Source organism: Coregonus clupeaformis, chromosome 17 (assembly GCF_020615455.1).
Source record: "Coregonus clupeaformis isolate EN_2021a chromosome 17, ASM2061545v1, whole genome shotgun sequence".
In the NCBI taxonomy this organism is placed as follows: domain Eukaryota; kingdom Metazoa; phylum Chordata; class Actinopteri; order Salmoniformes; family Salmonidae; genus Coregonus; species Coregonus clupeaformis.
Genome location: NC_059208.1, coordinates 61,457,874 through 61,470,156, shown reverse-complemented (window position 1 = coordinate 61,470,156; position 12,283 = coordinate 61,457,874). Strand labels below are relative to the sequence as shown.

Below are 12,283 nucleotides of genomic sequence, written 5' to 3'. Positions count from 1 at the left end.
GTCCCTGACCTGTTTGGAGAGCTCCTTGGTCTTCATGGTGCCGCTTGCTTGGTGGTGACCCTTGCTTAGTGGTGTTGCAGACTCTGGGGCCTTTCAGAACAGGTGTATATATACTGAGATCATGTGACACTTAGATTGCACACAGGTGGACGTTTTTTAACTAATTATGTGACTTCTGAAGGTAATTGGTTGCACCAGATCTTATTTAGGGTCTTCATAGCAAAGGGGGTGAATACATATGGACGCACAACTTTTCCATTATTAATTTTTTTGAATTTTTTGAAACAAGTTATTTTTTTCATTTCACTTGGGCAATTTGGACTATTTTGTGTATGTCCACTACATGAAATCCAAATCCAAATCCATTTATATTACAGGTTGTAATGCAACAAAATAGGAAAAACGCCAAGGGGGATGAATACTTTTGCAAGGCACTCTATTTGGTAAAAGACCAAGTCCATATTATGCAAGAACAGCTCAAAAAAGCAAAGACAAACGACAGTCCATAATTACTTTAAGACATGAAGGTCAGTCAATACGGAACATTTCAAGAACTTTGAAAGTTTCTTCAAGTGCAGTTGTAAAAACCATCAAGCGCTATGATGAAACTGGCTCTCATGAGGACCGCCACAGGAATGGAAGACCCAGTTACCTCTGCAGCGGCGGATAAGTTCATTAGAGTTACCAGCCTCAGAAATTGCAGCCCAAATAAATGCTACACAGAGTTCAAGTAACAGACACATCTCAACATCAACTGTTCAGAGGAGACTGCGTGAATCAGGCCTTCATGGTCGAATTGCTGCAAAGAAACCACTACTAAAGGACACCAATAATAAGAAGAGACTTGCTTGGGCCAAGAAACACGAGCAATGGACATTAGACCGGTGGAAATCTGTCCTTTGGACTGGAGTCCAAATTAGAGATTTTTGGTTCCAACCGCAGTGTCTTTGTGAGACACAGAGTAGGTGAACGGATGATCTCCGCATGTGTATTTCCCACCGTAAAGCATGGATGTGGTGGTGTTATGGTGTGGGGGTGCTTTACTGGTGACACTGTCTGTGATTTATTTAGAATTCAAGGCAAAATTAATCAGCTTGGCTACCACAGCATTCTGCAGCGATACACCATCCCATCTAGTTTGGGCTTAGTGGGATTATCACCTTTTTTTTTCAACAAAGCAATGACCAAACACACCTCCAGGCTGTGTAAGAGATATTTTACCAAGAAGGAGAGTGATGGAGTGCTGCATCAGATGACCTGGCCTCCACAATCACCCGACCTCTAACCAATTGAGATGGTTTGGGATGAGTTGGACCTTAGAGTGAAGGAAAAGCAGCCAACGATTGCTCAGCATATGTGGGAACTCCTTAAAGACTGTTGGAAAAGCATCCCAGGTGAAGCTAGTTGAGAGAATGCCAAGAGTGTGCAAAGCTGTCATCAAGGCAAAGGGTGGCTAGTTTGAAGAATATAAAGTATATTTAGATTTATTTAACACTTTTTTGGTTAACACATGATTCCATATGTGTTATTTCATAGTTTTGATGTCTTTACTATTATTCTACAAGGTAGAAAATAGTAAAAAATTAAGAAAAATCCTTAATATTAGGAAAGTTGAGAAATAAATATAGTAGGCTTATCCCGAGTGGCACAGTGGTCTAAGGCACTGCATCGCAGTGCTAGCTGTGCCACTAGAGATCCTGGTTCGAATCCAGGCTCCGTCGTAGCCGGCCGAGACCGGGAAACCCATGGGGCGGCGCACAATTGGCCCAGCGTCGTCCAGGGTAGGGGAGGGAATGGCCGCCAGGGTTGTGGGTTTGATTCCCACGGGGGGCCAGTATGAAAAAAAAAAATGTATGCACTCACTAACTGTAAGTCGCTCTGGATAAGAGCGCCTGCTAAATGATGCAAATGTAGGCCTAGCCTATAGAAAGCTGATGGGATCCTCCTCTTTTTAATAGAGGCCATGTCAATTATTTTTTCACGCAATTGCATAGCCTGTAGAAATGTTGCACAACACGAGCTCATGGGCTCTCATGAAGATGTTTGATGTCAGTGATTAGAGGGACAATAGAGTGCTGAGTATCAGGCCATTAGTGACTGGCAGTTAAACATTGGCTACTAATGAACATCAGAGCACAGTTTTGGAGAAGCCTAGTTACCATGACTAAACAGTCACATTGAGTTTGACTACGGTCACGGGTCGTGACCGCCGGTGTGGCGGTAATACGGTCACCGTAACAACTGAGCTGCCATTACCAAACCTTAACCCAGAGGTACATAAAATAAAGGTGAATCCAAATATAACAAGGGTAGTTCTTAAAATGTCATTCATTTGCCATTGTACCAACGTCTTATAAAAAGGTAGACCTGGCAAGGCTGTCTCTACAATAACACATTACTAGTCGGTTCCCGCTATTACTGCTGTCTTGGCCTAGATCTGATCTCCCTGGTGAAATTGAGTTCAACTCAGCATGGGAATAACCTGGATACATTTAGGTTAAATAAATAACCGGATTAAACTCTTAATTGTTCATTACAGGCTTCAAACCGTTACACGGTGAAGGGTTGACCATACGTGTTCTCTGAATTGTAGTATGGGCATTGTTACAATGTAACTTCATCATTATAAACAATTTTTTTTTTTTTAACTAAAATCAGCTAGATAATATTAAACATGTAAGAGATGTTAAGACCCTAAAAAGGTTGTGTTAAACGTCATGGAATAATAACTCACATATTCCTCATATTGTTCAGGTGCTGGGGCATGTTGGTGTTGGTGGGGGGGTGGAGGGGGCATCCTCGGTGGCCCCCCAGGGGCAGGGGGTCTGGTTCGTGGCGCTGCTGCCCCTCTGGCGGGGGTTGCTGGATGTCCCCCTCTTCCTGCTGGTGCCCCCCTCGCTACCCCGCCTCTGGCTGGACCTCCCCTGGTGGCACCTCCACGTTGGGGCATACCCCTACCCCTGGAGAGATGGAGGGAGAAAGAGAGAGAGACAGAGCAAGCAAGCGAGAGTGAGTGGAGAAGGAGAATGCAGAGAGAGGAAGAAGGAAAAGAGACAGAGGGAGAAGTGATATTTGATCAAACATACGGTAGATAGACCAGACAATCACTTCTCATCAGCCACCTTGATTAATATCATCCCGAGTCTGTCTGGTTACCTGGGTGCCCCTTGTTGTCCCGGTGGCCCTCCTCGGCCCCTAGGGCCCGGTGGTCCTCTGCCTCGTGGGGCCCCTGGCCCGTGCTCCTGGCCCCCATTCAGATAACCCATCTCCATGAACTGTTCCTGACAGATGTCATCCATCATGTCCTGCACGGAGAGAGAGAAAAGAGGGGGGAGAAAGAGGGCAGACAAAGGAAGAGGGTTGGTAGTAAAAACGGAAGGAGGGAAGATGAGGGAGGAAAGGTAATTATACTGAACAAAAATAAAAATGCAACATGCAACTATTTTACTGAGTTACAATTCACATAAGGAAATGAGTCAATTGAAATAAATTCATTAGGCCCTAATCTATGTATTTCACATGACTGAGCAGGGGTGCAGCCATGGGTGGGGCCTGGGAGGGCATAGGGGAGCAAGGCCCAGCCAATCAGAATGAGTTTTTCCCCCACAAAAGGGCTTTATTACAGACAGAAATTACGCCTCAGTTTCATCAGCTGTCGGCGTGGCTGGTCTGAGACGATCCCGCAGGTGAAGAAGCCGGATGTGGAGGTCCTGGGCTGGCGTGGTTACACATGGTCTGTGGTTGTCAGTGGGTCCTCATTTAAAAGGTGCGTCATACCTCAGCACGTTACAGTGCATGACGTCAGAGTATTTTACTGTCAGCCATTGTTGCCGTTAATGCTCGTTCAACAACCACACATCTGAGCTAGTAGAGCAATAAGAGCAATTCCCCGGTTGGAGAATTACGCGGGCTCAAATATTTCACTTTAAAAAAATGTATGCCAAACAAAAAACCATTGATTTCAAAGTTTTACAAATCATACAACTCTATGTCCAATGACTAATTTTAACAATTTACACAGTAAATAAAACAAAAATAAAACATTTACTGGAAAAACTGTGAAGATGTAAAGTTTGGTAACAGAATTACGGTAAAATTCCCCTCAGTTTTATTAATTTACAAACTTTGTATGCGCACAGTTCTTCCTGTAAATGTGTTTTTGTACTTGTGCAGAGTTCTATGGTTTTTTAAAACTTTGAAATCAATGTTTTTTTGTTTGGTACACATTCTATAGTGAAAAACGCAACAATACAATTTTTTGCCTTAGTATGGTTGCACGTCAGAACTAAGTGATGGGCCGGAAACAAAAACCTGCACATTCTCTAGGTCCCCTGGACCAGGGATGGACAACACTACCTCCATTTGCAGACCTGACTTGTGTTCATGCTGAGCTGGAACAAAAACCTGCACGCTCTATAGGTCCCCTGTCCCAGGGTAGAAGAACAACAGGCCTTGTAACCTGGTTGTAGGAAGCACAGCTTCACGAGCGGTTCGCACTGCTGAGTGGAAAATTACGCTCTATTCTATTTTCAAGAATTCTTCTCATGCTGGCATAGTTACGCATCCAGTGAAGCAGTTAACCTACTGTTTTTACGATGCCCCAGGTGTACCTCGGCAGTTGGATGAGTGTCTGGTGGCAGCACCGCTCCTCCTCCTCATCCTCTTCTAACGCAGGAGGCTTACGGACATTTAGAGCCATATGGGGCCGTCCTGCTGGCACGGTGAAAGTGACCCACTTCCTGTTAAGCTGATTGCTTATAGGCTTAGGCTCGCTGCCCTATCAAAGCTGGTTATTCCAGGTAAACAGACACACTGTCGGCCAGTCCATCTACTGATGTGGTGCTTGCTCGGTGTATTGTGTTGTATTGCTCAAACAGACCAATCAATACCATATGATAACTCTAGGTATCAAAACCATTTCATACAAAGAATGACAATTTCTTTGTGTCCTGAAAAGTAACCTGCAGTTGTCTACTAAAAATACTAGACACGGTACACTGAAAAAAATAAAGGTTCTTCTCTTAAGGTTTCCTGGTTCCCTGGAGAACTCTTGCCCGATAAAGAACCTTTGAGTTAAGTGTGGGGTTCTTGACGTGGCATCAACGGTTCTTCAGAATTCTGCAGATGTGTCCCTTTCATAGCACACAGCACATTGGCAAGCGTTAACTAGTGTTGCTTTTTCAGTGTAACATTTCTAGTGTGGATTCAACAGTTAAATTAACACTGTTATGAGTTACATTAACCACTCAGTGGTGTAAAATAACCCCAGTATTGGTGTTAATAACCACTGTTCAAACAAAACCACACACATCATTATTATATTTCCCAGCATGCTCTATTGCAGGTAGATTTTTTAGAATTGTTTGTTTTAATATCTATGTTTTTGCATGGAAATTGATTGATTCATTAATCTTATGCTACTCAAATATAAATAACATACGTTTTCTGTAAACCATCCCAAAATCGGTTACTTGGACTTATTGCACCCGTTACTGAAATGGTTTGTTCCAGATGATATGGTTTAGGTAGTCTCACTTATTAGTTACTTCCTAACCCTGGCAGTCATTTTGAATGCAGGTTGCGGGTGAATACAAAATTCCAAATGTTGGATATCCCCACTCTGGCTGGATTCCAATAGGAATTACAGGGTCACTGCAAGCCAGCATAATGTGACATGCAGTTTGATGTGGCCTGTAAATGATCAGTTTTAGCCCACAGTATTAGGGTAAAACTAGGCCCTTAAAAGAAGACCTTATGAAATATGTATTGGATCATATTAAAGAATGTAATTTGTAATGATAACATATTCACTTAGGATCTCACTTGGTGAAGATCCACAGGACTGAAAATGAATGAATGTTACAAACATGTCTCTGTCACTAGCAAACAGTCATGGGGTGGTACTGGTAACTCTAAAATTCACTCGAAAGGCACCCTGGGAAATATGCAAATAAGGCTTAAAACCCTACAGCAGGGCTATTCAATTCTGGTCCCGATAGGGCCGAAACATTTCTTGTATGGTTCTTCAAAAGAACCATCCCATTTATGGTTCTTCAGAGAGCCTAAAAATTGTTCCCCTGTGGCATCGCTCTCAAAAAACCTTATTTTGTTCCAACTTGCACCTTTCTTTTTTAGAGTGTACTGCAGACAAATAAAGGGATAAAATACTGCATCTTACAGAACGACCACACTTCAGAGGATATTTCACTCACAGGAAAGAGGAACTTCTTGACTTCCTCCATGGCGTGTGCCATGCGTAGGTAGGCCTCGGGCACGGGGGCGAACACCTCGATGAAGACATGCAGCTCCATAGACAGGTGCGCGTACTTGGGCTCGCCACCTTTCCTCAGGCCCTCCTCCTGAAACACAACACAGGGACAGTTCAAGAGGTTATTGAGGAAGACAAGCAACCTCGGTCTGGGTCTATGTAACCTATGACAGTCTTTTAGACAACATGCCCTTTATCAGGTGACCATGGACAGTTCAAAATCTAAAAAAGGTGTTAACCTCTTAAGGATCGGACCCTTTTTTTGTTGTTGCCTAAAATGACATCCCCAAATCTAACTGCCTGTAGCTCAGGACCTGAAGCAAGGATATGCATATTCTTGATACCATTTGAAAGGAAACACTTTGCAGTTTGTGGAAATGTGAAATGAATGTAGGAGAATTTAACACATTAGATCTGGTAAAAGATAATACAAACAAAAAAACATGCGTTTTCTATTATATATATTTTTCTCCATCATCTTTGAAATGCAAGAGAAAGGCCACAATATAACGTTGCAGTTTAGGCGCAATTTAGATTTTGGCCACTAGATGGCAGCAGTGTGTGTGCAAAGTTTTAGATTGATCCAGTGAAGCGTTGCAATACTGGACTATTTTGTAACAAGTCTGCCATAAATGTGCCAAATTGGTCAATTGATACATTTTCAAGTACATAACTATAGAGAACATACAAACATGATATGGTAATACAAAATGTAAGTTTACACACTCCCAGGAATGTCATACATGATGGATCATTAGCTTATACACTAACTTTCACACATCTAGATGGCCGGGCGTGGTGGGTGTGGAGCCAGAGACAGCAGGGGTTCAAAATGTACAACCCAGTTCCTACATTTGAATATAAAAACTTTATCAAACAGAACTATGCTACATTGTATCTCTGGGACCCTTAGGATGACAAATCAGAGCAAGTTGGTAGAGCATGTAGCTCAGTTGGTAGAGCATGGCGCTTGCAACGCCAGGGTTGTGGGTTCGATTCCCACGGGGGGCCAGTATGAAAAAATGTATGCACTCACTAACTGTAAGTCGCTCTGGATAAGAGTGTCTGCTAAATGACTAAAATTTAATTATTTACCTTCAGAGGTGAATGTATCAAACCAGTTGCTGTGATATGTTTTAGTTGTTGTTGTGCACTCTCCTCAAACAATAGCATGGTATTTTTTCACTGTAATAGCTACTGTAAATTGGACAGTGCAGTTAGATTAACAATAATTTAAGCTTTCTGCCCATATAAGAGATGTCTATGTCCTGGAAAGTTTGCTGTTACTTACAACAGTCACGCTAATCACATTAGCGCACGTTAGCTCAACCGTCCCGTATACGGGACACCGATCCCGTAGAGGTTAACCAGGTGAGATACATCTACCCTCACTTTCAGGACTAGGCAGGTGCATCTCACCATCCCTTCATACAGGTGTAAAACAGCAGTCTCCAGATTCCCTCCCTCAGGTGTAAAGACAGCTGTGGCCAGATTCTCTCCCTCAGGTGTAAAGGCAGCTGTGGCCAGATTCCCTCCCTCAGGTGTAAAGACAGCTGTGGCCAGATTCCCTCCCTCGGGTGTAAAGACAGCTGTGGTCAGATTCCCTCCCTCAGGTGTAAAGACAGCTGTGGCCAGATTCCCTCCCTCAGGTGTAAAGGCAGCTGTGGCCAGATTCCCTCCCTCAGGTGTAAAGACAGCTGTGGCCAGATTCCCTCCCTCAGGTGTAAAGACAGCTGTGGCCAGATTCCCTCCCTCAGGTGTAAAGACAGCTGTGGCCAGATTCCCTCCCTCAGGTGTAAAGACAGCTGTGGCCAGATTCCCCTCCCTCAGGTGTAAAGACAGCTGTGGTCAGATTCCCTCCCTCAGGTGTAAAGACAGCTGTGGCCAGATTCCCTCCCTCAGGTGTAAAGACAGCTGTGGCCAGATTCCCTCCCTCAGGTGTAAAGACAGCTGTGGCCAGATTCCCTCCCTCAGGTGTAAAGACAGCTGTGGCCAGATTCCCTCCCTCAGGTGTAAAGACAGCTGTGGCCAGATTCCCTCCCTCAGGTGTAAAGACAGCTGTGGCCAGATTCCCTCCCTCAGGTGTAAAGGCAGCTGTGGCCAGATTCCCTCCCTCAGGTGTAAAGACAGCTGTGGCCAGATTCCCTCCCTCAGGTGTAAAGACAGCTGTGGCCAGATTCCCTCCCTCAGGTGTAAAGACAGCTGTGGCCAGATTCCCTCCCTCAGGTGTAAAGACAGCTGTGGCCAGATTCCCTCCCTCAGGTGTAAAGGCAGCTGTGGCCAGATTCCCTCCCTCAGGTGTAAAGACAGCTGTGGCCAGATTCCCTCCCTCAGGTGTAAAGACAGCTGTGGCCAGATTCCCTCCCTCAGGTGTAAAGACAGCTGTGGCCAGATTCCCTCCCTCAGGTGTAAAGACAGCTGTGGCCAGATTCCCTCCCTCAGGTGTAAAGACAGCTGTGGCCAGATTCCCTCCCTCAGGTGTAAAGACAGCTGTGGCCAGATTCCCTCCCTCAGGTGTAAAGACAGCTGTGGCCAGATACTGGTGTGTGGTAGAGGTTATCCCTCTTCCCACAGGTGTGTAACAGATTGCTTTACATACAATACCAGTCAAAAGTTTGGCTACTTTGAAGAATCTCAAATATAAAATATATTTTGATTTGTTTAACACTTTTTTGGGGGTACTACATGATTCCATATGTGTTATTTCATAGTTTTGATGTCTTCACTATTATTCTACAATGTAGAAAATAGTAAAAAATAAAGAAAAACCCTGGAATGAGTAGGTGTGTCCAAACTTTTGACTGGTAGTGTATGTACGTCATTATCATACAGCATATACAGTGGGGAGAACAAGTATTTGATACACTGCCGATTTTGCAGGTTTTCCTACTTACAAAGCATGTAGAGGTCTGTAATTTTTATCATATGTACACTTCAACTGTGAGAGACGGAATCTAAAACAAAAATCCAGAAAATCACATTATATGATTTTTAAGTAATTAATTTGCATTTTATTGCATGACATAAGTATTTGATACATCAGAAAAGCAGAACTTAATATTTGGTACAGAAACCTTTGTTTGCAATTACAGAGATCATATGTTTCCTGTAGGTCTTGACCAGGTTTGCACACACTGCAGCAGGGATTTTGGCCCACTCCTCCATTCAGACCTTCTCCAGATCCTTCAGGTTTCGGGGCTATCGCTGGGCAACACGGACTTTCAGCTCCCTCCAAAGATTTTCTATTGGGTTCAGGTCTGGAGACTGGCTAGGCCACTCCAGGACCTTGAGATGCTTCTTACAGAGCCACTCCTTAGTTGCCCTGGCTGTGTGTTTCGGGTCGTTGTCATGCTGGAAGACCCAGCCACGACCCATCTTCAATGCTCTTACTGAGGGAAGGATGTTGTTGGCCAAGATCTCGCGATACATGGCCCCATCCATCCTCCCCTCAATACGGTGCAGTCGTCCTGTCCCCTTTGCAGAAAAGCATCCCCAAAGAATGATGTTTCCACCTCCATGCTTCATGGTTGGGATGGTGTTCTTGGGGTTGTACTCATCCTTCTTCTTCCTCCAAACACGGCGAGTGGAGTTTAGACCAAAAAGCTCAATTTTTGTCTCATCAGACCACATGACCTTATCCCATTCCTCCTCTGGATCATCCAGATGGACATTGGTAAACTTCAGACGGGCCTGCACATGCGCTGGCTTGAGCAGGGGGACCTTGCGTGCGCTGCAGGATTTTAATCCATGACGGCGTAGTGTGTTACTAATGGGTTTCTTTGAGACTGTGTTCCCAGCTCTCATCAGGTCATTGACCAGGTCCTGCCGTGTAGTTCTGGGCTGATCCCTCACCTTCCTCATGATCATTGATGCCCCACGAGGTGAGATCTTGCATGGAGCCCCAGACAGAGGGTAATTGACCGTCATCTTGAACTTCTTCCATTTTCTAATAATTGTGCCAGCAGTTGTTGCCTTCTCACCAAGCTGCTTGCCTATTGTCCTGTAGCCCATCCCAGCCTTGTGCAGGTCTACAATTTTATCCCTGATGTCCTTACACAGCTCTCTGGTCTTGGCCATTGTGGAGAGGTTGGAGTCTGTTTGATTGAGTGTGTGGACAGGTGTCTTTTATACAGGTAACGAGTTCAAACAGGTGCAGTTAATACAGGTAATGAGTGGAGAACAGGAGGGCTTCTTAAAGAAAAACTAACAGGTCTGTGAGAGCCGGAATTGTTACTGGTTGGTAGGTGATCAAATACTTATGTCATGCAATAAAATGCAAATTAATTACTTAAAAATCATACAATGTGATTTTCTGGATTTTTGTTTTAGATTCCGTCTCTCACAGTTGAAGTGTACCTATGAAAAAAATTACAGACCTCTACATGCTTTGTAAGTAGGAAAACCTGCAAAATCGGCAGTGTATCAAATACTTGTTCTCCCCACTGTACCTAGGTATCTCCCCTCATCAAGGGTATGACGAGTGTCTGACAGATGCCTGATACAGCTATATGATACGTGTACGATAGATAGCTAGATGTGACATGTCAGGTGTACAGCTTTATATGACAGGTGTAAAACAAGCATGATAACAGGTTGCATAATGATGTCATCTACTGGCTTTGTCTCGCACCTATACACAGGTGGGTGTGAAACAGGTGGGTAGCAGGTGTGCGAAGTACACATCAGCTCTCTCACCTTGGCTTTGTCCCTCATGGAACCTTTGCCCAGTACAGAGATCTTGGCCCCAGTCTCCTCCTGAAGGCGTTTGATTGTGTTGCCCTGAGGGCCAAGAATCTTTCCCACAAAGTTGAACTGGAAACAGGACAAAACAAGACAGGTTTAGACTACAGAATATCTCCATGGTTCCTTGTGTAACAGCGTGCAGGGAAGCATATGGCTTCAAAAGTCTGGAGGTGTTGGTATGTTACTTGGGAAAGGACAAACAAGACCGGGTCAGCCGACAAATGAAACCTGTTTAAACATTACAGGATATCTATAAAATAATCATAGCCTAACAATTCAATTTCTACATCCCACTGGGCACAGACGTAATTTTAACGTCTAGTTTTTAATTTACATTTGGTTGAGTTGTCAACTAATGTGAATTTGAACGTGAAATCAAAAGATTTTAGTTAAAAGTTGGGTGAAAAAAAGACGTTGATGACTTCTTTCTAATCTAATCAGTTTTCCACCTTGATTCAATGTCAGCACATTGAATGTTTTTGTTGAAATGACGTGGAAACAACATTCATTCAACCGGTTTTTGCCCAGTGGATGGTTAATTGTGTATATCAGGGTGCAGGGAGGCATAAGACTTCTAGAGTGTTGAGAAGGTGCTGCGTGTTCTGTACTTGTCGCTTCTAGAGTGTTGAGGAGGTGCTGTGTGTTCTGTACTTGTTGCTTCTAGAGTGTTGTGAAGGTGCTGTGTGTTCTGTACTTGTTGCTTCTAGAGTGTTGTGAAGGTGCTGTGTGTTCTGTACTTGTTGCTTCTAGAGTGTTGTGAAGGTGCTGTGTGTTCTGTACTTGTTGCTTCTAGAGTGTTGAGAAGGTGCTGTGTGTTCTGTACTTGTGTTGCTTCTAGAGTGTTGAGAAGGTGCTGTGTGTTCTGTACTTGTTGCTTCTAGAGTGTTGAGAAGGTGCTGTGTGTTCTGTACTTGTCACTTCTAGAGTGTTGAGAAGGTGCTGCGTGTTCTGTACTTGTTGCTTCTAGAGTGTTGAGGAGGTGCTGTGTGTTCTGTACTTGTTGCTTCTAGAGTGTTGAGAAGGTGCTGTGTGTTCTGTACTTGTTGCTTCTAGAGTGTTGAGAAGGTGCTGCGTGTTCTGTACTTGTTGCTTCTAGAGTGTTGAGGAGGTGCTGTGTGTTCTGTACTTGTTGCTTCTAGAGTGTTGAGAAGGTGCTGCGTGTTCTGTACTTGTTACTTCTAGAGTGTTGAGGAGGTGCTGTGTGTTCTGTACTTGTTGCTTCTAGAGTGTTGAGAAGGTGCTGTGTGTTCTGTACTTGTTGCTTCTAGAGTG

At 44.0% G+C, this 12,283-nt stretch overlaps 1 protein-coding gene across 4 annotated transcripts in view; it reads right to left on the bottom strand.

The window, feature by feature from the left end:
• LOC121586855 (KH domain-containing, RNA-binding, signal transduction-associated protein 1) overlaps positions 1 to 12,283 on the bottom strand; it is a 33,411-nt gene that overhangs the window by 10,854 nt on the left and 10,274 nt on the right. For all 4 annotated transcript variants that reach the window (XR_006003980.2, XR_006003979.2, XR_006003981.2 and 1 more), the window contains exons 3-6: positions 10,964 to 11,080; positions 6,213 to 6,359; positions 3,157 to 3,305; positions 2,735 to 2,960 (exon numbers count right to left, since the gene is read on the bottom strand). Coding sequence is in view for 1 of the 4 variants with exons in the window: in XM_041903862.2 (XP_041759796.1) it covers positions 2,735 to 2,960; positions 3,157 to 3,305; positions 6,213 to 6,359; positions 10,964 to 11,080 (639 nt within the window). In the remaining 3 variants the exon portion in view is untranslated. The remainder of the gene's footprint in view (positions 1 to 2,734; positions 2,961 to 3,156; positions 3,306 to 6,212; positions 6,360 to 10,963; positions 11,081 to 12,283) is intronic.